This window comes from Choloepus didactylus, chromosome 23 (genome assembly GCF_015220235.1).
Source record: "Choloepus didactylus isolate mChoDid1 chromosome 23, mChoDid1.pri, whole genome shotgun sequence".
In the NCBI taxonomy this organism is placed as follows: domain Eukaryota; kingdom Metazoa; phylum Chordata; class Mammalia; order Pilosa; family Megalonychidae; genus Choloepus; species Choloepus didactylus.
The window spans coordinates 12,523,400-12,549,979 of NC_051329.1; the positions used below are offsets into that span (position 1 = coordinate 12,523,400).

Genomic DNA, 26,580 nt, shown 5'->3' on the forward strand with positions numbered 1-26,580 from the left:
CGCCAGTGATTGGAGGAGCCTCCTTCTGAGTGTTTGCTCGGCTAAGCAGGAAAGCCAAGAGCAGAGGCAAGGCTCCTCCCTTCCTAGGAAACGAAACCATCAGCAGCCCGGGCTCAGCCGGCAGACAAAAGCTAACAGGTTCCAGAGCCAGCTCTGCCTCCCCTGCCTCTCCCGGCCCGCCGCGAGCATCATGGAAGACCTCAGAAATATCCCAGCCAGGCATCTGGACAAGTTCATCGAAGACAATCTTCTGCCAAACACCTTTTTCCGCATGCAGGTCAAACAAGCTGTCAACATCATCTGCAGCTTCCTGAAGGAGAGGTGTTTCCAAGGTGCTGATCACCCTGTGCGGGTGTCAAAGGTTGTGAAGGTGAGTCCCACTAGGTCCGACTCTTGGATGGGCAAGAGCTTCCACTGAGAGAGAGAGCAAAAATGTAGAACGGGGCGGGGGTGAAAGTTACAAGGGAGAGCTGAGTTTCTGATTTCTCCATACTAAGGATACAACCATAGCTTGTTAAAGTAGATTCTGGGGCAAGGTCCTCCATCTGTATTTTTAACAGGTACCCTGGGTGAAGTTTATGAACATTTGTTCTAAGCCACATCTAGTTCAGAGATAGGGAAACCGAGGCCTAGCTCATTAGTGGCCAGGCTGAGGACTGGCCATTTCTGTAATATCACGAGCTGGTTAATAATCTAAGTCTTTAGACCAGATAGCAGCCACTGGCTGTAAGATCTTGGGCAAGCCACTTAACCTCTCTGTGCCAGTTTCCTTATCTATAAAACGGGGATAATAATTCCCAATGCTCCATAGTGCTTGGGATTAAGTAAAATAGGTATGGAAAGCACTTGGCATGGGCCAGTCTGGGATATATAATAATATAAGGTAGTAAAGGGCAGGGAGTAGGAACACAGAATGTGGAACAAGGTTGCCAGGGTTTGAATCCCAAATCCGCCACTGACTAGCTGTGTGACTGGGCTGGTCACACAATCTCTCGGAGCATCCCCCATTTAAAATGGGAACTAGTAATAGGACCTAAGTCATAGTCATTGTGAGGGTTATAGGCTAAATCCTTATCAAGCCCTCAGAACAAAACCTAGCAATAGTAAGCGCTCAGTCATGTTAGTGAATGTTCTCATCATTTTATTTAGGGAGGTTCTTCTCAATAAATGTTCCTTATTATTCCTGTCATCTAGGGTGGCTCCTCAGGCAAAGGCACGGCCCTCAGAGGCCGATCTGACGCTGACCTCGTTGTCTTCCTCGTCAATCTCACAAGTTTTCAGGAGCAGTTAGAGCAGCGGAAATACTTCATCCAGGAAATTAAGAGACAGTTGGTAGCCTGTCAAAGAGAGAAAACATTTCGTGTGAAGTTTGAGGTCCAGAGTTCCTGGCTGAACCCCCGTGTGCTCAGCTTTGTGCTGACGCCCCCCGACTTCAAGGAGGGGGTGGAGTTTGACGTGCTCCCCGCCTTCGACGCCCTGCGTGAGTGCTCCCAGCCACAAGGGGTCTTAGCCCCTGTCCTACGACAGCACAACAGGCCTTCTTTCCTTCTCTTTTCTCATTTCTCCCCTTTGAAGTGAGTGGAGATTTTAGAATCTCTGCAGGGGCAAGAATGGACAAGATCATAATCAGCCACAGGATGGACATCAAACAGCAAATTGACACAATTTGGGGACAGAGATGTTTATTCTAGGGTATCTGCGGGGCTTACCCGTTCTACTTAAGGCAAGGTGTGTGAATTATCTTTTTAAGAACAGGGTAGTACTGATCTGGCTTAAAGTCAGCATGTTAATCTCATTTTTTCCCAACAAGAGGAATCCTCGTCAAATTTATCCTGAGTGTTGAGATACACATTTTCTACAGGAACATTTATATACGAAACAAAACTTCTCAGAGGCTCCCTTTCCACACTAGGAAAACATAAAACCACAATACCCGTGTCATACGATTATTTAAAGTATTAAGTAATGACCTACACGAAGCTGTTACACAGGGCCTGGCACACAATAGGTGTTGAAAAACATGAGCTTCCCATCTGTGCACAAGGCACCCCAGAGCACCCCACAACCCAACAGTGAACTCACAATGGCACCGAGGAATAGTTTAGACTTTCGATTTTGAGGGAAACACAGCGACATCTGTCGGACACCACACAAATTACTACTATTAAGTTGTTTGGAATTAACTACTTAATAACAGAAACTGTTAGGTATTTCTTTCGGCCTAGGGAAGCCACAAAAAAAATACTTTATAGATACCAAGGAACATGAAAATTTGGGAACCTGTCCCCTTTGTCAAGCTGGGTGCTGGGGCACAAAGTTACAGAAAGAAAGAGAGAGACTCCTCCTGGCAGAGGCCAGCACAGGAAAAGCCTAGAGGTTCTAAAAGAGGCCGCTGCATTCGGGGCACTGTAGGGAGTTGGACAGAGTGGAGGGGGAGGAGGAAGTCACTCGGAAGGAGCCAGCACAGCGACCCTGCAGGAACCTGTGCTTGGCGATAAATGTATGCTGAGGGCAATGGGCAGCCAGGACAGGGAGCACAGCGTGACAGCTATTGAGCACCTACTGTGTACCAGGCACTACTTTAGAGCCATGAACAAGCCATACAGGGAGCCTCTCTCCTAGAGCCTGACAATAAAGCAAGATAAATTTGGAGTCGTACAAGTGGTGAGAAGAATTAAACAGGGTGATATAATGGAGAGTGATGAAGGTTGGAGGGCTTTTTCAGGCCGGGTGATGAGGAAGGACTCCTCTGGGAGGTGACATTTGAGCTGAGCACAATCTGAGGGTCCCAGGAAAAGCAACCAGCAAGTGCAAAGGCCCTGAGGCAGCTGTGAGCTTGGCACACTTGAGGAAGAGAGAAAGGGCCAGGGTAGTGGGTAAGCAAGGAGAACCAGGCAGGAGGTGGGATGGGAGAGGGGATGGGGACCAGATCACACCTTGGCCACCTGGACTTTGTTCTAACGTCAAGAGAAGCAGGAAGTGGCGTGATCAGACCCCTCACCCGGGGTGCTGGGTGGAGAATGGGCTGTGGGGGAACCAGTGGAGAGGCTGCTGCCATGGTCCAGGTGAGAGACGCTGGTGGCCTGGACGGGGCAGTGGAGGTGGGAGAAGGACCTTGGACGTCGGGCCTCCCGGCCCTGTCTGGGGCTGACTCCCTTTCCACTGCTCCCCACGGCTGCTGAGCTGGTCCCCCCAGAGAGACTGAAAGAACCTCAGAGAAGAGCTGACATCTTACAGTTATGGGTTCGTCCCTAACAGGACAAGTGACTGGAGGATACAGACCTGATCCCCAAATCTACATCCAGCTCATCGAGGAGTGCACCAGACAGAACACAGAGGGCGAGTTCTCCACCTGCTTCACGGAGCTGCAGCGAGACTTCCTGAAGCAGCGTCCAACCAAGCTCAAGAGCCTCATCCGCCTGGTCAAGTACTGGTACCAGAGGGTATGGCTCTCCCGCCCGGTCCCAGTGGGCTCTGGACAGCTGCGAGTGCAGAGGAGGAGGGGAGAGAAAAAAGGAGGGGGGAGGGGAAGGGGGAGAGAGAGGAGGAGGACAAGAGAAGGAAGGGGAGGGGGAGGAGAGAGGGGAGGGGGAAAGGATGGAGAGGCTCAGAAGGAGAAGGAAGGAGAGGAAAGAGGATGAGCAGAAGGGCGTGCAGAGAAGGGAAGGTGAGACCCAGGAGTAGGCAAGATAGTGGGGAGAAGGAGGGAGAGAAGGGAGGAAGGAAGAAAATAGGAGAGAAGGAGACAGGAGAACAAGGAGGGGGAGCAGGAAAGGAAGAGGGGCGTACAGGGGAGAAGGAAGGAAGGGAGAAGAAGGGGCAGGGTCTGGGAAGGTCCCCGTGGACACAGGTACCTCCTTCCCCCCAGTTCTTCCCCGTCTCAGGAAATGGCTACTGTTGCCTTCCGGTGCCTCCACCCAAAAGCCTTAGGTCTCCTGTGACTCCTCTTTTTCACACCACGCCCCCACCCAGTCAGTCAGCAAATGACGTTGGTCGTGGATTCAAAATACATCCACAATTCACCAATTGTCACCACCTCTCTGACTCTCACCCTGGTCCACGCCATCAAGTGAGGCTCACAGGCTCACCCTCTACCTCTCCAAGGCCCCCTTTCTCTCCCCCTCGCCCCCAGCCACACTGTACTCCTCGTTCCTCCAAGAAGGCAAAGCTGCCCCACCCTCAGGGCCTTTCCCTCCCCCCGGAAAGCTCTTCCCCCAGCTGGCCGCCTGGCTCTTCTCTTTCTCCTTTCTTTTAAATCTCAGCTCAAATACCGCCTCCTCTGAGAAGTCTTCCCTGACTATCCGTCTAAAATAGCACACCCACCCATCACTCTTCACCACTTTACACTTTATTTTGCTTCACAGCACTTATTAAAACTGACCTAGTTTATGTTTTGTTCACTGCTGTATCCCCAGAACTTAGGACAGTGCCTGGCATCTAACTGTTGCTCAATAAATAATTGTTGAATGAATGAAGGAATGAACGAACTAACAATAAATGCTACAACCACACACACACTCCCTCGCAGAGTCCACCACACTGTTCAGAAGTTGGATGGGGTTGATTGAGGGCTTTAATGTATTCAGATCCCTCTTCCAACTTAGCAGCTCTCTGACCTTGAGCCAGTCACTTAGTCTCTGTGCTCTGTTTTCTCATTTGCAGAAAGAGTAGCATGGCATAGCAATAACTGGTTCTAATAAATGTGGCTTCTTTTAGCCACCACGAAAGTAAAGATAATAAAAGCTAACATGTATCATGTGCTTGCTTACACCGGGCTCCTCAATGCATTTAATATTTTCTGGGTGCAGTATGCTTTTCTTTTTACTTCTAAATGTCCTAGATCTTGTTTAATCTTCATAGTGATTCTGTGAGCTGGGTAAGAGTAGTTGTTGTTATCAAACCCATTTTACAGCAAGAGAAACTGAGGGTCAGATGGCTCATTCAGCTAATAAGTAGCAGAACTAAGACGAATTTGGGTCTACTGACTTGAGAGTTTGCCTGACATAACAAGTGATCAATATATATTTGCTGGATGAATGAATGAATGAATGAATCAAAATAATTAGTGATAATATCTCCACTTTAAAAAATACCACCTCCAGGAAGCAAGACAATCATTTAGTTGCTAGACATCTCAGTTTTTTATGTTCCAGGAATTTTAATCATGGGGCCTGAACATTTTAGAACTTAAAACAGTGGTTCTCGACAAGAGCAGCACTGCCCCCAGTCTAGACATGCTGGAAATTCACAAGGGCATTTTTGGTAGGCACAGTGATGGGGGCACAGACACTCCTATTTAGTGGAAAGAAGCCAAAAATCTTGGTGTTTTACAATGAGCAAGACAGTCCTGAACAGCAAAGAATTCTCTCTCAACTCTATCCTCCTCTCAAATAATACAAGGACCTTACAATACTTTTAACTCCACTCACCACCACCACCACCACCACCACCTCAACATATATGTATTCTTGTGTACTTCACTTCTCTATATGTTTTCAAATTCTTCAAAACATATTGTATGACAGCCAATGTTTATTTAATATGGCCTCGTATTTACTACTTTTGTCACTATTAATTATTCCCTGAATCACTAGCCTTCAATCTGGGACAATTTTTCTTCTGCCCAAGGTACATCCTTTAGGATTTCCTTTGGTAATGGTCTGCTGGTAGGGAATTCTCTCTGTTTTCGTTTGTCTGAAAATGCTTTGGTTTTTACCTTTTTTTGCTGAGTTGGTAGTCATTCGAGCACATTAAAGATATAATTCCACCTTCCAGCATCACCCTTGAGAAGTAGTTGTCAATCTAATTGTTTCTGCTTTGTAGGTAATCTGTCTTATTCTTTTGACTACTTTTAAGATTTTTCTCCTTGTTTTTGATTTTGAATAGTTTCACTCTATTGTGTCTAGATAACGATTCCTTTTTATTTGTTCTGCTTGGGGTTCTTTGAGCTTCATGAATCTCTAAGTGGATGTCCTCCATCAGTTTTGGAAAAATTTCAGCCACTCTCCTAAAATATTTTCCCTCCTCTCTCTTCTTATCTCCTGGAATTCCAAATAAATGCATGTTCAACTTTTCACTCTATCTTCTATAGCTCTACCTTCCGTATTTTCCATATTTTTTTCTCTCTGGTTTTATTCTGGATAATTTCTTCTGATCTACTTTCCAATTCACTGATTTTCACTTGCGCTGTGTCCAATTTGGTCTAATTCAGCTCTGTCAAATTTGCTGTTGAGTTTTTAATTACAGTTTTTGTCATTTTTGTTCTAGAATTTCTATTTCATTCTTTTTCAAATCTGCTGTTTCTCATCATGGTTTCTAATTCCTTACTGACTATTTCAAGTTTTCCTTTTATTTCTTTGAACATAATATTCCTAGTCATTTTAAATTCCATGTTTGATAGAAAAACTCTAATATTTAAATATTTCTGGACTTATTACTATTACCTCTCTTTTTCTGCTGGTCATTACTCTTGGTGGCTTGTTTCCTTGTGTGCCTGGTTATCTATGTGTTGGTCATTGTATTTGAAAAAATATTTATAAAATAATTTGAGGCTTTGGATTATGTCTTTTTCTCCAGAGAGTATTTTGGTTTGCTTCTGTGAGGCTCCTGGAGACATTACCAGTACAATTTTTAGTTAATTTTCTTATTAGCCTTATCAGATGGGTGCTATTATTAGCACTCATTTGGAAGATAAGAAAAATTGCTAAGTTACCTGCCCAGAATCAGACAGTGGTGAAACCAGGATTCAAGCCCATATCATTCAGAATCCACAGCCTGTGATCTTAACCAGGAGTCAGCAAACTTTTCCTATAAAGGGCTCCACAGTGAATATTTTAGGCTTTGTGGGCACTGTGGTGTCTGTCACAGCTACTCAACTCTGCCCTTGTAGCACAAAAGCAGCCATAGGCAATAACACATGAATGAGCCTAGCTTTGTTCCAACACAACATTGTTTATGAAAACAGGTAGTGAGGGAAAAAAAAAAAAAAAAAAAAAAACAGGTAGTGGAGTGGATTTGGCCTGCAGGCTGTAGTTTGCTGACCCCTGTTCTTAAATATGGTACCATGCCATGTACTAGGCCCTGTGCTTCATTAAAAAAAAACGAACAAACCCATTTTCCTGGTTGTTTCCTCTTCTCAGTGTAAGGAGAGGCTTGGGAAGCCATTGCCACCACAGTATGCTCTGGAGCTCCTGACAGTCTACGCTTGGGAACAAGGAAGCCATCAAAAAGAATTCAGCACAGCCCAGGGATTTCGGACCGTCCTGGAATTAGTCCTGAACTATCAACAGCTTTGCATCTGCTGGACAGTATATTACAACTTTGACAATGACATTATTGGACAGTACCTGAAAAATCAGCTCAGGAAATCCAGGTACCCTAGCCCCATATGACTTGGCTCCCCGAATACATGCGTCCCTGCATATAGCTGTGGTGCCTTGGAGATGGAGGTGGGAGGGCCCCACATTTACTGAGCATCTTGTGTTGCCAAGCACAGTTCCAGGCACTTTATTACTGCCATCTAATTTCACTCAAACCACCACCTCCAACATTGTGAGGCAGGCACTAAGCTAACCTTTTTATAAATGAAAAAAAACTGAGCTTCTGAGAGGTAAGGAGCTTGCCCAAACCTTAGCAGAAAATAAGTAGTTGGAATTTGAACAGAAATAAACAGCACGTCAATATAATTGCTCCCACACATTGCAAGCTTACTGTAAGACTAACCATATTCTAGTATGACATTAATTATTTTATTATTATAACTGACATTTATTGACCACTTACTATGTTCCACTTACTGCACTGAGCACTTCACGTCCGTTGTCTCTCTCCTAACACCACACCTTGGAGGTAGGCATGTTCAACTCTTCCCATTTCACAGATGAGGAAACTGAGGCTTAGAAAGGTCAAGTGATCTGCCCATGGGTACAGCTCCAAAAAGGCAGAGGTGGGATTTGAACCCACATCTGCCATTCCCGAGTGCCAGGCCCTTTCTCTTCATGCCCACTGCCCACTGTGGGCCCTGCAAGACATGCAGGCCATAACCCCAGGGAGCAGGGCCTGCTGGGCCCCTCATCAAGCCCCGAGTCCCAACCTGCCCCAGGAGCATCTTGATGCCTTGGACACAGCCCCAGTTCCTCACCTGTCCTTCTCCCACCCTTCTCCTTCAGGCCTGTCATCCTGGACCCAGCCGACCCCACAGGAAATGTAGGTGGGAAAGACCTAGAGGGCTGGCGGCGGTTGGCACAAGAGGCTAGAGCCTGGCTGAGTTATCCGTGCTTTAGGAATGGGGATGGATCTGCAGTGTGTTCCTGGGATGTGCCGGTGAGATTTTCTGCCTGCTCCCTGTCGTTCATTCCCCCACTCACCCACCCACCCCACACGGCTTGGGGCATGTAGCTGGAGACCATTCTGTCCAAAGGAATTGCCTCTTGCTAGAGTTCTCCCATATTCATGTAGTTACAAGCTCTGTTCCATATTTTACAGTCATTTGGGTCCCAAACAGATGGTTCCTGGAATTCTCACATCCCTTGTCCAGAGCTCCTTCTGTAATCATAGCTGCCTTTGCCTGGGGTAACTGTTTTGACAGCCCCAGTTGGCTCTTCCAATAAAAATAATGATGAATACTAACAACCACCCCTTACTGAGCATCTGCTATGGGCTCAAGTTCTGTCCTAAGCCCTTTAATATATACTATCTTATTACATCTTCACAACCACCCAGTGAGGTATGTTTTCTCTCATCCTCACCTTACAGATGAAGAAACTGAGGCTTGGAGAGGTGGAGTCACTTGCTCAATGACACTCAGCTAGGGAGTGGTGGAACTGGAGGTCAAACTCAGTGGACTCCAAAGCCAGTGCTCATTCTACCACACTAAAGTTGCCCCATATCATCTTCACTTATCTGACAAACAGAGGGCAAAGAACTGCCCCAAGGTTACAGTGAGCTGGCATCAGATCAAGGACCAGAATCCAGGTCTCAGAGCAGCTGACTGACCTAGGTCTGGTCACACAGCTAGGTAGGGGCAGAAGGACCCAACTTGGGTCTGTCCACCCCAGGATAGCAGTCTTTCTGGGGGACCATTCTGATGCCAGGGGACTGATGATGTGCTATGTAGGTGGGTTCCCCAGGACACAGACTGTGAGATGGAGTTCAGCACACACGCTGTTCACTGGGGAGTGCCCGCGGAACCAATGCCTTTAGAAAGGAGGGAGAGGGGGCAGGACTGGGCAGAGGGAGAAGCTGAACCACAGTCCAGACCCAAGGATAGCCTTAGCCAACTCCACAGAGAGACCCAGTGCTTGAATGGCCCATCAGGGCTGTCCTGCAGTGGCCTGAGATGGCCAGGCCTTTATTTCCCTACGTAGATCAGTCGTTGAATGTGGGCAACTCAGGAAGGGGTGTGGCCTTGTGCAAGGCAGCTCTCCCTGGAGCTGAGGCAGTCCCCAAGGGGCGAAGAGCTAAAGGCTGTCTGCTGACTGGAAACAAATCCTTCCTTAAAGCAGGATCCACCAAAAATACCCAGAGACCCAGCGTTAAGGTGGGCACACCAGCTCCCTAATGTGATCATGGTTTTTCTTGCGGGTGACCAGGTGACCTGTGCTCACGCAGAAGAGGACTGGATATGCATCATCCTCTGAACTCCAGTGCAACAAGGGGGAAGGGCCTCCAGAGTCTGGGGGCCAGCCCACCAGCTTCCACGTGGGCCCCTTGGTTCAGAGAGGGCAAAGGACTGCCCCAAGGTTACAGTGAGCTGGTATCAGATCAAGCACCAGAATCCAGGTCTCCTGAGCCCTGCCCCTTCCACTATTCTAAGCTCTCTTACTCCTGTCATAGATAGCATTTCCACACAGCTCCACCTCAATCTCATCTCTGACAATCACTGAGAGACAATAAAGAGATATAGACAAGAGTGGAATCCCAGCCCTGACTTTCTTTTCTGTACTTGGCAGTAGTTATGGTCTAATTCAATATCACTAATAATAAAAATAATAGCAAATACCATTTATTGGATGTTTAACAGCAAGCACAGAGCTATTTATATGTGTATTGTGTATATGTATATTGTGTCTGTGCACACGTTGATCTGTATGTATGTATGTACATGTGTGTGCATGTGTGTATTCATTGATTCAACTAGAAATGTTTATGGAGCACCTACTATGTGCCAAGCATTGTACTAGGCCTTGAGAACACAGCAATGTTGAACACAGACAAAAATCCCTGTCCTTGAGGAACTGATGTTTGAGAACACTTTAATGTTGGCCAATTTAGGATCCTTCCCATTTTCCTATTACATTTAAGCCTGCGACAGACATCTTGGTTCATAAGCCTTTGTCCGTATCTCTGATTATTTCTCTAGGAAAAATTCTAAACTGCCCTGTCCAATCCACTGGCCACTAGTCATGCGTGGCTGTCGAGCACTTGAAATGTGCCTGGTCCAAACTGAGATGTGCTGTTGAATATAAAATAAACACTGAGTTTCAAAGACTTAGTACAAAAAGTCTTGATGACTTATCATTTTTACATTAATTGCATGTGGACATAATTTTCATTTTCTCAAGTTAAATCAAAATTAATCCCACCTGTTTCTTTTTATATTTTTACTGTGGCTACTAGAAAATATAAAATTACATATGGGGCTTGCATTATATTTCTGTTGAGCAGCGCCGGTTTAGAAGGTGAACGAAGGGCTGGATTAAGGGTAATAACAATTTGCACCGCCACGCTGTCCTTGGTGCCGAGAAACAGCATCGCCTAAGATTCTGAAATATAACCACTCCCACAAAAGAACCAAGCACGCTCCTCTCAGGTCACCTGAACGGTGACAAGCAGTCTGTGGTGTGTCAAGCATCCCTGTGAAATGGGTTTGAGTGTTACCATCGTAGTAATAAATCGAGGAACTTGAAGTATTGAAAGGTTAAGGTGCTTGCTCAGGGTCACCCGGTTGGTGAGGAGCAGAGTGTGAACGTGAAACCTCACCTTTCTCACTGAAGCTCACGCTCTCGACCATTTCACACTTCTACGTCCACTACCCTCTAAAGTTTGTTTCACCGCCTTGTGTGCCGGACGGTGAGAACGTGCCTCGCCGTAATTGAAGTAATTGTCGTAATGGACGCAATTGTCGTAATGGACGCAATTGTCGTAATTGACCGAGGGTTCTGGCTGCTGCTGTCGCGAGTCCATCTCGGTGTCTGTACAAGGCGTCGCTTCCCACGGGCTGCTTCTGGGCGGTGACGGAGCGTCGCGGGGGTACGAAGGCAGGTCGGTTCCGGGGAGGCAGGGACTTCGCGGTGGCCGAACTTCCTCTAGGCGGCGCGGGGGTCCAAGAGCTTCCACCCATCTCCCCCTCCCTCAGCGCCTCCCAGCTCCCTCCACGTGAGCCTTCACACGGGTGCTTCCCCTAATGACATCCTTGCACATTTCATCCTGTCTCGGCCTCTGCTTCATGGAGGACCTAGACGATCTTCCAGCCACCGCTAGCACCAGCTTCACGGCAGGTGTGCACTCTTCGGTAATTCCTAACTGCAACAGGAGCTGACACATGAGCCTCCCGTTCCCAACTTCGTACATTTTCTGAAACGCCAACTGCGGAAGGGACGGGCTCGCCGAAGAAGCCACCTCCTCCGATCTCTCCACTCTCCTCCTCAGCCCGCCCTCCTGCCTCTACCCCACGTTTCATGCACTCTTCCGAGCCCCGCGTGCCACCAGCTCACAGCCACATAGCATCTTCCGCCGCTGGCGTGAGTTCCATTTCTTTTGTTTTTATTAAAAATAACAAGAAGAAAAGTGGGAAGCAGTCACTGCAGCTACCATTCATTAACTGTCGGGCATCTTGCCAGGTGCTTTGTACTAAAGTGAGGCAGCAGTGAACTAAACGAGGCTTCTGAGATCTTTCCTCACGTCTGTGGGAAGGTGAGCTCAGGGGCAGGAGGAGGAGACGCTCCAAAGCCCTTGGGGTTGCCACGCCAGAGGATGGTGTTCTGGAGAGAAAAGGAGCTTTGGGAATTGCCCAGAACAGAGAAAGTGAAGCTTCACCCCAAGCAGAATGCTCCTAAATCGTTCCCAGATCACCCAGCTATAGGAGCCAGAGCTGGTAAATGACTGGTTTCTGAAGCCCAGGCAACCGAGCTCCTTTTCTCCTGTCACCACTCTGACTAGGGAGTGCTTCCATCTGTGAATTCCTGGGCTGGGGTCTCTTCATGCTCCCTGGGAACCTAGCATGCTAAATGACTCAAGGCCACTCATGGGGAAATAGACCCTCGGAGTGGACACTGTGTGGCAGTGGGTCTCCAGCATGGACGACATGCCTTCCTTTTTAAAGTATGGTTGTATATTTCCTTTAGTGTTTCCCTGTTAGTTTTACATAGTTGTATGTAGCTACTGCTGCATAATAAACCACCACAGAAATCTCACTGGCATACCACAATGAGCATTTATTTCTCACTCATCTGTGTGTCTGCAAAGGAGGCTCTGCCTCACTCACTAGTCGAGCTCTTCTCAACATGCCACCTGTCTTCCTTGGACCACCAAGCTGACTGGAACCTGTTCTTCTCATGGCAATGTCAGAAACACAAGAGGTCCCACCCACTCCATCCACTGCCTCTGCTTGTGTCACATCCACTGATGTCCCTTTGGGTGAGAGCAAGTCAATGGCTGAGCCCCAAATTGGGGGTAAGGAAGTACATACCCCCCTTAGAGACTGGGAGGACTATACATATTATATAACAGTCTAAGGTATTGCAATAGTTAAATATACATATATATATTCTATGAATAACATGCTTGTGGTAGAAAATAAAGATAAATGGGAATGGAATCAAGTAGAAAATGAAAACCTCCAGCTACCAACAGCATCTCTCTCTCTCTCTCTCTCTCTCTCTCTCTCTCTCTCTCTCTCTCTCTCTCTCTCTCTCTCCCATCTGATTGGATTCTACCAATGAGCCAACTGTTACTCTTAACATTGAATTGGTCGCAGATGTCCTTCAAGGCCTCACTTAGCATTGGCCACTGACCTTTCCCCTGGAAACCCTCCCTGGTCTGGGCATAATCAAATACACTTTCGTCTCTCAAAATCACTTGGGACTTGGCACTTGGGTGAAGGAACGAGGGCACAATGTATACATGAACTTGCTTTTGTCTCCTGTCTTCTCACTCTGTGAGGCCTTGGAAGTTCTTATAAACTGAATTTAACCTGCACACTTCCAAGGGTCTCTTCCAGGGGGTTGGGCCCCCTCCTAGCATGTGTTTCCTGGACACAGGTCTTCTGGACCTCAGAAGAAAGTCTTACTATTTTAAAAATATTATTAAATTACTTTTCCTTACTCCAGAAACAATATTTGGTTATTTGATGGTGGTAGTCAGAGGTTGATTTTCATTTTCTACTTCATTCCATTTACATTTATCTTTTTTTCTACTATTTAATATTTGTCATTAAAATGAGCAAATATAAACAGGGAAATCATTAAAATGCCCCCCCGCATGGTCCCTCCTTCAAACCTGTTAAAATGTTGATCCTGTCTTTCTACCTTCATCTATGACTCTGCCTCTCTCTCTCTCTGTAGACTTTTTTTTTTTTTTTTTAAATCTTCATTTTATTGAGATATATTCACATACCACGCAGTCATACAAAACAAATCGTACTTTCGATTGTTTACAGTACCATTACATGGTGGTACATTCATCACCTAAATCAATCCCTGACACCTTCATTAGCACACACACAAAAATAACAAGAATAATAATTAGAGTGAAAAAGAGCAATTGAAGTAAAAAAGAACACTGGGTACCTTTGTCTGTTTGTTTCCTTCCCCTACTTTTCTACACATCCATCCATAAACTAGACAAAGTGGAGTTTGGTCCTTATGGCTTTCCCAATCCCATTGTCACCCCTCATAAGCTACATTTTTATACAACTGTCTTCGAGATTCATGGGTTCTGGGTTGTAGTTTAATAGTTTCAGGTATCCACCACCAGCTACCCCAATTCTTTAGAACCTAAAAAAGGTTGTCTAAAGTGTGCGTAAGAGTGCCCACCAGAGTGATCTCTCGGCTCGTTTTGGAATCTCTCTGCCACTGAAGCTTATTTCATTTCCTTTCACATCCCCCTTTTGGTCAAGAAGATGTTCTCCATCCCACGATGCCGGGTCTACATTCCTCCCCAGGAGTCATATTCCATGTTGCCAGGGAGATTCACTTCCCTGGGTGTCTGATCCCACGTAGGGGGGAGGGCAGTGATTTCACCTTTCAAGTTGGCTTAGCCAGAGAGAGAGGGCCACATCTGAGCAACAAAGAGGCATTCGGGAGGAGACTCTTAGACACAAATACAGGGAGGCCTAGCCTCTCCTTTGCAGCAACCGTCTTCCCAAGGGTAAAACCTACGGTAGAGGGCTCAACCCATCAAACCACCAGTCCTCTATGTCTGTGGTCATGTTAGCAACCATGGAGGTGGGGTAGGCGAATACCCCTGCATTCTCCACAGGCTCCTCAAGGGGGCACTACATCTTTTTTTTTTTTCCTTGTTTGTCTTTTTTCTTTCTTTTTTTTTTTTTTTTAACTTTCCCTTCTTTTTTCAAATCAACTGTATGAAAAAAAAAGTTAAAAAGAAAACAAACATACAATAAAAGAACATTTCAAAGAGACCATAACAAGGGAGTAAGAAAAAGACAACTAACCTAAGATAACTGCTTAACTTCCAACATGTTCCTACTTTACCCCAAGAAAGTTACATAATATAGCAACATTTCAGTGAACTTGTTCCTACTACATCCATCAGAAATTAACAGACCATAGTCATTTCTGGGCATCCCCAGAACGTTAAATAGCTTATCTGTTCTTCTTGGATTATTGTTCCCCCTTCCTTAATTGCTCTCTACTGCTAGTTCCCCTACATTCTACATTATAAACCATTTGTTTTACATTTTTCAAAGTTCACATTAGTGGTAGCATATAATATTTCTCTTTTTGTGCCTGGCTTATTTCGCTCAGCATTATGTCTTCAAGGTTCATCCATGTTGTCATATGTTTCACCAGATCGTTCCTTCTTACTGCCGCGTAGTATTCCATCGTGTGTATATACCACATTTTATTTATCCACTCATCTGTTGAAGGACATTTGGGTTGTTTCCATCTCTTGGCAATTGTGAATAATGCTGCTATGAACATTGGCGTGCAGATATCTGTTCGTGTCACTGCTTTCCGATCTTCTGGGTATATACCGAGAAGTGCAATCGCTGGATCGAATGGTAGCTCTATATCTAGTTTTCTAAGGAACTGCCAGACTGACTTCCAGAGTGGCTGAACCATTATACAGTCCCACCAACAATGAATAAGAGTTCCAATTTCTCCACATCCCCTCCAGCATTTGTAGTTTCCTGTTTGTTTAATGGCAGCCATTCTAACCGGTGTTAGATGGTATCTCATTGTGGTCTTAATTTGCATCTCTCTAATAGCTAGTGAAGCTGAACATTTTTTCATGTGTTTCTTGGCCATTTGTATTTCCTCTTCAGAGAACTGTCTTTTCATATCTTTTGCCCATTTTATAATTGGGCTGTCTGTACTATTGTCATTGAGTTGTAGGATTTCTTTGTATATGCAAGATATCAGTCTTTTGTCAGATACATGGTTTCCAAAAATTTTTTCCCATTGAGTTGGCTGCCTCTTTACCTTTTTGAGAAATTCCTTTGAGGTGCAGAAACTTCTAAGCTTGAGGAGTTCCCATTTATCTATTTTCTCTTTTGTTGCTTGTGCTTTGGGTGTAAAGTCTAGGAAGTGGCCTCCTAATACAAGGTCTTGAAGATGTTTTCCTACATTATCTTCTAGGAGTTTAATGGTACTTTCTTTTATATTGAGATCTTTCGTCCATTTGAGTTAATTTTTGTGTAGGGGGTGAGGTAGGGGTCCTCTTTCATTCTTTTGGATATGGATATCCAACTCTCCCAGCCCCATTTGTTGAAAAGACCATTATGGCTCAGTTCGGTGACTTTGGGGGCCTTATCAAAGATCAGTCGGCCATAGATCTGAGGGTCTATCTCTGAATTCTCAATTCGATTCCATTGATCTATATGTCTGTCTTTGTGCCAGTACCATGCTGTTTTGGCAACTGTGGCTTTATAATAAGCTTCAAAGTCAGGGAGTGTAAGTCCTCCCACTTCGTTTTTCTTTTTTAGAGTGTCTTTAGCAATTCGAGGCATCTTCCCTTTCCAAATAAATTTGATAACTAGCTTTTCCAAGTCTGCAAAGTAGGTTGTTGGAATTTTGATTGGGATTGCATTGAATCTGTAGATGAGTTTGGGTAGAATTGACATCTTAATGACATTTAACCTTCCTATCCATGAACATGGAATATTTTTCCATCTTTTAAGGTCCCCTTCTATTTCTTTTAGTAGAGTTATGTAGTTTTCTTTGTATAGGTCTTTTACATCTTTGGTTAAGTTTATTCCTAGGTACTTGATTTTTTTAGTTGCTATTGAAAATGGTATCTTTTTCTTGAGTGTCTCTTCAGTTTGTTCATTTCTAGCATATAGAAACATTACTGACTTATGTGCATTAATCTTGTATCCCGCTACTTTGCTAAATTTGTTTATTAGCTCTAGTAGGTGTATCGTTGATTTCTCAGGGTTTTCTAGATATAAGATCATATCATCTGCAAACAATGACAGTTTTACTTCTTCTTTTCCAATTTGGATGCCTTTTATTTCTTTGTCTTGCCGGATTGCCCTGGCTAGCACTTCCAGCACAATGTTGAATAACAGTGGTGACAGCGGGCATCCTTGTCTTGTTCCTGATCTTAGAGGGAAGGCTTTCAGTCTCTCACCATTGAGTACTATGCTGGCTGTGGGTTTTTCATATATGCTCTTTATCATGTTGAGGAAGTTTCCTTCAATTCCTACCTTTTGAAGTGTTTTTATCAAAAAGGGATGTTGGATTTTGTCAAATGCTTTTTCAGCATCTATTGAGATGATCAATTGATTTTTCCCTTTCGAGTTTTTAATGTGTTGTAATACATTGATTGTTTTTCTTATGTTGAACCATCCTTGCATGCCTGGAATGAACCCCACTTGGTCATGGTGTATGATTTTTTTAATGTGTCTTTGGATTCGATTTGCAAGTATTTTGTTGAGGATTTTTGCATCTATATTCATTAGGGACATTGGCCGGTAGTTTTCCTTTTTTGTAGCATCTTTGCCTGGTTTTGGTATTAGATTGATGTTAGCTTCATAAAATGAGTTAGGTAGTGTTCCATTTTTTTCAATGTTTTGAAAGAGTTTGAGTAAGATTGGTGTCAGTTCTTTCTGGAAAGTTTGGTAGAATTCCCCTGTGAAGCCATCTGGCCCTGGGCATTTATTTGTGGGAAGATTTTTGATGACTGATTGGATCTCTTTGCTTGTGATGGGTTGGTTGAGGTCTTCTATTTCTTCTCTGGTCAGTCTAGGTTGTTCATATGTTTCCAGGAAATTGTCCATTTCTTCTACATTACCCAGTTTGTTGCCATACAGTTGTTCATAATATCCTCTTATAGTTTTTTTAATTTCTTCAGGATCTGCAGTTATGTCACCTTTTTCATTCATTATTTTGTTTATATGGGTCTTCTCTCTTTTTGATTTTGTCAGTCTAGCTAGGGGCTTGTCAATCTTGTTGATCTTCTCAAAGAACCAACTTTTGGTGATATTTATCCTTTCTATTGTTTTTTTGTTCTCTATGTCATTTATTTCTGCTTTAATCCTTGTTATTTCTTTTCTTGTACTTGGTTTAGGATTGGTTTGCTGTTCATTTTCTAGCTTCTTCAGTTGATCCATTAGTTCTTTGATTTTGGCTCTTTCTTCCTTTTTAATATATGCGTTTAGTGCTATAAATTTCCCCCTTAGCACTGCTTTTGCTGCATCCCATAGGTTTTGGTATGTTGTGTTCTCATTTTCATTCGTCTCTATATATTTAGCAATTTCTCTTGCTATTTCTTCTTTAACCCACTGATTGTTTAGGAGTGTGTTGTTTAACCTCCAGGTATTTGTGAATTTTCTAAGTCTCTGATGGTTATTGACTTCTATTTGTATTCCATTGTGGTCAGAGAATGTGCTTTGAATAATTTCAATCTTTTTAAATTTATTGAGGCTTGTGTTATGTCCCAGCATATGATCTATTCTGGAGAAAGTTCCGTGAGCACTAGAAAAGTATGTGTATCCTGGTGATTTGGGATGTAATGTCCTGTATATGTCTGTTAAATCTAATTCATTTATGAGATTGTTTAGGTTTTCAATTTCCTTATTGGTCTTCTGTCTGGTTGATCTATCTATAGGAGAGAGTGATGTGTTGAAGTCTCCCACAATTATTGTGGAAACATCAATTGCTTCCTTTAGTTTTGCCAGTGTTTCTCTCATGTATTTTGTGGCACCTTGATTGGGTGCGTAGACATTTACGATTGTTATTTCTTCTTGCTGAATTGCCCCTTTTATTAGTATGTAGTGGCCTTCTTTGTCTCTCAAAACATCCCTGCATTTGAAGTCTATTTTATCTGAGATTAATATTGCTACACCTGCTTTCTTTTGGCTGTAGCTTGCATGAAATATTTTTTTCCATCCTTTCACTTTCAGTTTCTTTGTGTCCCTATGTCTAAGATGAGTCTCTTGTATGCAACATATTGATGGTTCATTTTTTTTGATCCATTCTGCGAATCTATATCTTTTAATTGGGGAGTTTAATCCATTTACATTCAACGTTAAAACCGTGAAGGCATTTCTTGAATCGGCCATCTTATCCTTTGGTTTATGTTTGCCATATTTTTCCCTCTCTCTATTAATATCCTTTATTGTACCCAAACCGAATCTCTTTAGTACTGAACCTTTCTCCAAGTCTCTCTGTCCTTTCTTTGTTTCTCTGTCTGTAGGGCTCCCTTTAGTATCTCCAGTAGGGCAGGTCTCTTGTTAGCAAATTCTCTCAGCATTTGTTTGTCTGTGAAAAATTTAAGCTCTCCCTCAAATTTGAAGGAGAGCTTTGCTGGATAAAGTATTCTTGGCTGGAAATTCCTCTCACTCAGAAGTTTAAATATATCGTGCCACTGCCTTCTTGCCTCCATGGTGGCTGCTGAGTAGTCACTACTTAGTCTTATGCTGTTTCCTTTGTATGTGGTGAATTGCTTTTCTCTTGCTGCTTTCAGAACTTGCTCCTTCTCTTCTATGTTTGACAGTGTGATCAGTATATGTCTCGGAGTGGGTTTTTTTGGATTTATTCTATTTGGAGTTCGCTGAGCATTTATGATTTGTGTATTTATGTTGTTTAGAAGATTTGGGAAGTTTTCCCCAACAATTTCTTTGAATACTCTTCCTAGACCTTTACCCTTTTCTTCCCCTTCTGGGACACCAATGAGTCTTATATTTGGACGTTTCATATTATCTATCATATCCCTGAGGTCCATTTCGAGTTTTTCAATTTTTTTCCCCATTCTTTCTTTTATGCTTTCATTTTCCATTCTGTCATCTTCCAGGTCACTGATTCGTTGTTCAACTTCCTCTAGTCTTGTACTATGAGTGTCCAGAATCTTTTTAATTTGGTCAACAGTTTCTTTAATTTCCATAAGATCATCCATTTTTTTATTTAGTCTTGCAATGTCTTCTTTATGCTCTTCTAGGGTCTTCTTGATTTCCTTCATATCCCGTACTATGGTCTCATTGTTCATCTTTAGTTCTTTGAGTAGCTGCTCTAGGTGCTGTGACTCTTCTGGTCTTTTGATTTGGGTGCTTGGGCTTGGGTTATCCATATCGTCTGGTTTTTTCATATGCTTTATAATTTTCTGTTGTTTTTGGCCTCGTGGCATTTGCTGAACTTGATAGGGTTCTTTTAGGGTTTGTAGACCTATTGAAGTCCTTATCTCTAATTTATCAGATTTACAGCTTCGTGGAGTACACTTTCTCTAACTAACCAGCAGGTGGCGTCCACGAGCCACCTGTTCTCCACAAGCCAGTTCTCCCCTGCTTAGCCTTTTTGGTGAGTGGGGGAGTGAGTCTTGTGGGGCCCAATTGGTGTACCAAGCTTGCGTGTGTAGTTTGTGTTGCCTGCCCTGTATGTGGGGCGTGTTTCTGGGCAGTCGGGGAGGGGGGGTGGCCCTAACAATCAAATCTCCCTGATGATCCTAGAGTTTTAAAGCTGCTGCAATAGTCTCATCCTTCAGTTCAGTCCTGCCACAGTTTGTCTCTGCCACTGACCCACAAGTCTTTGGTATTGGCGTATGGCTCCTGAGACTTGCAAGTGGGCCCCTCTTCCAGGCTGTGCACCCCGGGTCCTCTGTTGAGGGATGACTGTGCTATGTCACAGGTGAGTGCCGTCCCCCCAGGGCAGTTCTGGGCTGCTGGGCTGTGTAGGGAGGCTCCCAGTCTGCTCAAATGATGGCTGAATGGGGCTTTGTTAATTCACACTGCTCCACCTTCCCAGCTCTGGGACATTCAGCTGAGGTTGCAGGGAAGGCTAATGTCCACGCCCAGTTTTGTGGTGTGTGCAGATTTCGCTGATCTCAGCAGTTCCACGTTTTCATGAGTGTTGTATGAAGTATGTCCAGTCCACGCAGTTCCTGGCTTTTTACCTAATTTCCTGGAGGAGTAACTAAAACTTACAGCTCACCAGTCTGCCATCTTGCCTGTAGACTTTTTTATACGATGGGGTTCTGCCCATCCTGTTTTGTTACCTGCTTTTTCACTTTAATTTTTAAAAAAATTTTAGTTACCCCTCCATGCTGACAGGTAAATTTTGCCATCACATATAATGGCTGCATTGTATTCCACCATGGCGGTGATCTACTTGTGTTGTCTTCTGAGGGGGTTTCATGATTATGAACAATGGTACATTAGAACTTCTTACCAGTGAGATGGACTAGAAATTAGTTGGTTAATTGAAAAGTCATTTAAAATGGTATATCATTTTCAAAAGTGATGCATACACACCTTAGTTTTATTTTAATTCAATACATATAAATATGTATTCATTCACTAACATTCTTATTTAAGATCAAGATTAATTTTTGAATGGGCCCAAAGACTAATATTCCATGTTTACTAACTTGCATAAATCACACTCACAGTGGCTCGTTCACATCAGTTGTCCTCAGCCCTGGCTTCCTACCAGAATCACCTGGGGAACTTTTAGACTATAGCGATGCTTGGGCCAGAATCAGCTTCTCTGCATGTGGGGCCCAGGCATGGTATTTTTGAAGGCTCCCCAGGTGATTCTAATATCTCTTTCCTAGTTTCTGTTTTCTTGAAAGGAAAACAAAACCTTAAGGATCTTGTGAAGCCATGTGAGAACAGAGTTCTGAGTTTTTATGACTTCCTACCAGTATACTTACAATTGCCTCACTCCTACCTAGGGTCACCTAGAAATTTTTCTAGTGAGTCATCTTTATTAATCTTTCCAAACTATTGAACTTTTAATCTAGAGCTACCCATGAGATCAGGTGAAAACGTTCTTCCATCTGAGACACCACTTTTCCTTCACCCCCTTTCCCCACCCCATCCTACTTCCCTCATTTGCCTTTTCTTAGAGCACACCCCCAGTTCATCACATGCACAAACATGGCCATCTGCGGCTTGCTTCTAGGGAACCTCACCTTAGGAAGAAATCATTTGCAGCTCCAGAAGAAATGTTTTACCATGCCTGCTGCTTTTGCAGAGGGTTCTCACAACCAGGCTTTAGTACTCAAAACAACCCAGTGAGAAAAGGGCCTCACTAGTGCCCCCATTTAAAGTTGGGAAAACTAAGGCTGTGTGCTGGTGGTGGAACCAGAACTCAAGCTCAGTCCCTCTGATGCAACCTCAAGAACCTGCCAAAAGGTAGTGCCTGTATGTTCATAGGAAATTCTGTCTCGTTGCTGACCCCATCTGGATTCCTCTGCAGCCTGCTCTTCCTTTACCGAACCCCCACCAGGGACCTTGACAAGTTCACCAGTGAATTTCTCCAGCCCAACTGCGAGTTCCTGGCTCCGGGCCAGGCCATCAACACCATCTGCTCATTCCTGAGGGAAAATTGCATCTGGACTTGTCCCACGAAAGTAATCAAGGTGGTCAAGGTGAGTCTCAAAGAACTGGGGGCAAAGAGTGTCCTGCAGACCAGCACAAGGCCAGACAGAAAGAAGGAGCCAGAAAGTGGTCATGGGTGGATGGCAGAAGGAAGGCTCAGATGTGATCGACAAGTCTGTTTTGGTCTTTAGTGGCACAGCTCAAAAGAAGCAACAAAAGGCAGGTATTGGCTGATGTAACTGAAAAGCCCTGGGGTTGCGCTGCCTTCAGGCACAGCAAGATCAAGGAGCTCACACAAACTCACCAGGACTCAGCTTTTCTCTTTAGCTCTTGGCTCTGCTTTCCTCTGTCTTGGATAGGCCCTTTCCATATGGTATGGTGGTCCTTGGCATCTCCAAGTTTATTTTATCTCATCTTCCAGAAAGGGAGCTTTTCTCAAAATTCCAGTGAGTCTTGGAATTGAGTCTCGGCCTGGCTTGGGTTACATACCCATCCCAGAACCAGTCACTGGGGCTGGGGAGACGTCATGCCCTGACTGGCCAGGCCTGGTCACATGGTGGATTCAGCCCCATCTGGACCTCATGGGCTGAGTGTAGGGGGTGGTTGATACCCCAAAGAAAAGCGGAATGCTAATCCCAGAAGATGGAAGGGATGCTAGGATGTACAAAATGTCACATTGTCCACTGCAAAGTCACTGGTCACCCAGGTCAGCTCTAGAGAGTGTCAGCATAGAGTCAGCCAGTGAAAAATCCTGCGCCTGCTGATATGTTGTGTGACCCCAAGCAAATAGCTTCCCCTCTCTGGTCCTGTCTCTCCTCGTGCTTAACACTTGAGGAGAGGGGCCTGGTTCACTGCCTCTGAACCCTGGCTTCATTTAGAATCACAGGAGAGGCTTTTAAAATATATACTGATGCTCAGGCCCCATCATAGGCAAATTAAATCACATTCTCTGGAGGACAGGATCAAGTATCAGTCATTTTTAAAAGCTCTCCAGTGCAGGGACAGTCTTGAGAACCACAGGCCTAAAAAAAAATCTCTCTTAAATCCCTCCCAGCTCCCAAACAGGATGGAATGAGAGATTTTGCATTTGTTGAAGGGCTTAAACTCACCTTTTGCACTTTTTTTTCCTCACAACCATGCTCCATATTAACCCCATATTAAAACATTTAAGACAGAGAGGTTAGGCGGCTTGTCCAAAATCACACAGCGGGTTTGTGACTCAGAGCCCAGAGCCCACAGGCTCTGGCAGAAGGATATTGAGATATTGAGCAGCAAAGAGCCAAGCCACCACCATATCATTCCTAGGGTGGCAATTCAGCAAAAGGCACAGCTCTGCAAAGCCACTCCAACACCGACCAAGTGGTGCCCCTTGGGTGCTTCAGGTGGGCGGAGGTCAGCAGGAGGCATGTCAGCAGGAGGTGAAGTTCAAGATCCCTGAGAGGGAGAATCCTCACGTGCTGAGCTTCTTGCTGGCATCCCAGTCGACGCTGGACCAGAGTGTGGACTTTGGCATGCTGCCAGCCTTGGGTGCCCTAGGTGAGGTGCCTGGGCGCGGGCCTGAGAAGAGGCAGGGCCACTGCGGACAGTCAAGGAGGTTGTACGGTGCACGACCAGGCCGCGTCTGTTCACGTCGTGGGCATCATAGATGTGTGATCACAGCTTTCCTGAAGATGGCAGCAAAGCATATCGAGAAAAGGGTGCCCTTTTCTAATGTGCACGAAGGCCTTCTCCGGGCTGGCAGAGTGGCCCTGATCTGGGTTCTAGTCCCAGCAATTCCAGGAACATGCTGGGTGACCTTGAATAAGTGACTTTCCTGCCCTGAGCCCCAGTGTCCTCGTCTAATAAGGAGGAAGTTGAAGTGCCTTGGCACGTGCCCAGCTTTGGATGTGTGTGCCACCTCCTCCTGGTCATACTCATTTCATTGGTTCATTCAACATGTGCACCTGCTGTGCACCCAGTGCACTTCCAGGCACCCAGAAAAAGCCCTGAACAAAATACACACGAATTATTCATATCTATTCAGTTCTGAGTTTGGAGAGGAGAGTTTGGAGAGTGTCTGAATGTATTTGGTTCCTGAGTTTCAAAGAACAAGTAGCAAGGCAGGGGTTCATCTGAAAACATTTATGAATCTATTCAATTCCTCAGTTCAGATATTGAGAGTTTGAATATCAAGGAATACCTTTAAGTGCAGTGAAACCAGAATGGTGACGTCAACTTCTGGCCACATACAGTTTTGTTACCTGCAAAAGGCTTTAAACTTCAGCTCTGCGTTCCCTTTCTTAGACAGCAGGGTGAACAAGTGCCACAGAGGCACTGAAGACATGTTTGCTCCAAACTGAGACTTTCTCCATGATGTGTTATCAGGTGGGTGGAGATGGGGCAGGAAGGGGAATGAGGTTCTCAGCAGGGATTCAGTGCTGGACCATGTCCCACCTGACCACACCCCGTGTCCTCCCAGTGGGTCTCAGACCACCCTTAGAGGAATGCTCAGGTAGAAGATCTCAGCAGTCCTTTCCAAGTTGGCCCCCCAGGACACTGCAGGAAGTGGAGTGAGGCTGCCTCTCTCGCCTTCTCCAGGCCAGCTGCTCTCCCAGCCCAGCCCTCAAGTCTACATTCATGTCACCCAGAGCTGCAGCAACCCAGGTACATTCTCCACCTGCCTCACAGAACCAGGAAGATCTCATCATCTCCTGTCCCACCAAGCCAAAGTGTCTGATCCAGCCAGTGAAGCACCAGTAGCACCAGGCCTGGCACAGGGATGGGCCCCCCCACCAGCTGCCCGTGGGCTCTGCCTCTGGAGCACTGGCCTGGGAGGAGGCACAGCTCAGCCCTGGCCAGGACCCTGGTTGGTGGGACAGAAAGCAGTTGTCCATTTCCTAGCTGTGAGACCTTGATATTCTCTTGGTATTCTCATGGGGGTGACATAACTATGTCCCAGGATTTGATGGGATAAGGCATGGCAAGGCATCTGGCGTGTGTGGGTGCTCAATAAAATTTGGGGGTGGGTTTGCCAGTTTCAAAGAAGAGTTCCTCATACACTTCATCTTTGCCAAGAGGGGCCAACACATCCTTCCCCTCTTCCCCCAGTGCAACAAGATACCCAAGGTAAAAGGCCCCAGGCCCCCCAGAAAGGGCTGAAACTTCTAATGGTGTACGCCTGGGAGCAAGGCAAGAAGGGCTCCTAGTTCAATGTGGCCAAGGGTTTCTGCACCATCCCGGAGCTGGTCAGCCAGTACTGCCAGCTCTGCGTCTACGGGACCATCAGCTACGATGCTGAGAACACAACCATTGGAGACCTCCCAGAACTGCGTCTTCAGATGCCCATGCTCAGACCCCTCCCCAGTGTCCCAGAGTCCCAGGATGTTCACTGTCTTCCCTCCTCCTGAGGGCAGAGAGCAGAGTCAGAAGGATCCTCTTTCAGGAAGTGAATTCCTTTCTAGAAGTGATATCCTTAGCACCTGAGGGACAGCTTCCTGGTCACTTGTGCTTAGGGTGACCAGATAAAATACTAAATGCCAAGTTAAACTTGAGTTTCAAACGTTGAATCATTTTTTGGTATAAGTATGTCCCGTACAATATTTGGAATATACTTATGCTGAAAGAAAGTATTCATTGTTTATCTGAAACTTAGATTTAACTGGGTGTGCTGTATTTGTATGTGTTAAATCTGGCAGCCCTACCTGTGAACCCAGCAGGTAACATAAATGTGTCTCATTATTTGGTAATCTGCCTACCTCTGAAATGGGTATGGAGCCAGCAGAGATGTCTTCACAAACGCGTGATGCTTCTCCGGTGAGTGGGCAGTAATGGGATGAGAAAGACTCAGAGGTTTATTTGGCTCAGCTGAAAAGAGTAGCCTAATCAGTTAGTGAGGTCTCCCAGGGATGCAGGGTACATGGTGCTGCTGGGGCTGTGATTGATCAGCAATGCCTGCTGTCTGTGCGGAAGGGGTAAGTGGTCTAGAGCACTGTGATTGATGAGTAATGTCTGCCTCGGTGGTTTCTTTTCCTTGCCTCCTAGAATGTGCACCTGGAGCATGGAGGAGTGTGGTTTCTTTTCCTTGCCTCCTAGAGTGTGCACCTGGAGCATGGAGGAGCCTCTGAGCCCTGCCCCTGGTTGCTGCAGAGTCGGGTGAAGGAAGAGAGCACCCCACAGGTTGCCAGGAATAACACTGACCCTTGTTGGTAATTGCAGACCCATCATCCTGTATCTGGCTGACCCAGCCTGGGCCACAGAGCCTGCTGGAACCTGCCAGCCAAGGAAGCGGCAGCCTACACACCCACCCCGTGCTGCACGGGCAGGGATGGCACCCCCATCCAGCCACGGCCAGAGAAGGTGAGAGACCTGAGAGGTGGGGGGCAGTGTGGGCAGGGGGGTCATAGACCCCAGGCTACCCCTGGGCTTCCGTTTCCTATTATCTGTGTGGTCCCAGTTTCTCTAGGGACCAACACCTTCTCTAATTCCTCTCCCTGAGGCTGCTGTGTGATGCCCAGGAGATCAGTGGTCATACTGGATGGACAGATGGACAGACACCAGCCCCCAGTGTGGGGAGACTCAGGATCACCTGCCAGATGAGCCTGTGT

General features: G+C 45.3%; 1 protein-coding gene and 1 long non-coding RNA gene across 2 annotated transcripts; both read left to right on the forward strand.

The window, feature by feature from the left end:
- Window positions 1–4: 4 nt before the first annotated feature.
- Window positions 5–9,789, forward strand: LOC119519237 (2'-5'-oligoadenylate synthase 1-like). The gene is made up of 6 exons (XM_037816809.1): window positions 5–370; window positions 1,195–1,480; window positions 3,259–3,443; window positions 7,140–7,372; window positions 8,169–8,322; window positions 9,591–9,789. Exons 1-6 carry the CDS (start codon window positions 191–193, stop codon window positions 9,636–9,638), a joined length of 1,086 nt encoding a protein of 361 aa, XP_037672737.1. The 5' UTR covers window positions 5–190; the 3' UTR covers window positions 9,639–9,789.
- A 1,356-nt stretch (window positions 9,790–11,145) lies between these two features.
- Window positions 11,146–26,579, forward strand: LOC119519240. The gene is made up of 3 exons (XR_005213992.1): window positions 11,146–11,741; window positions 26,192–26,332; window positions 26,472–26,579. It is a non-coding gene; the product is annotated as an uncharacterized LOC119519240 (long non-coding RNA).
- The last annotated feature ends 1 nt before the right edge of the window (window position 26,580 follows it).

What these genes read in the sequence shown, in the direction of transcription:
- LOC119519237 (XM_037816809.1), top strand. Translation starts at nt 191, where the DNA reads ATGGAAGACCTCAGAAATATCCCAGCCAGGCATCTGGACAAGTTCATC. An exon ending in CCCCGCCTTCGACGCCCTGC is followed by an intron (nt 1,481 to 3,258) that starts GTGAGTGCTCCC and finishes CGTCCCTAACAG; the next exon opens with GACAAGTGACTGGAGGATAC. An exon ending in TGTGTTCCTGGGATGTGCCG is followed by an intron (nt 8,323 to 9,590) that starts GTGAGATTTTCT and finishes GCGGGTGACCAG; the next exon opens with GTGACCTGTGCTCACGCAGA.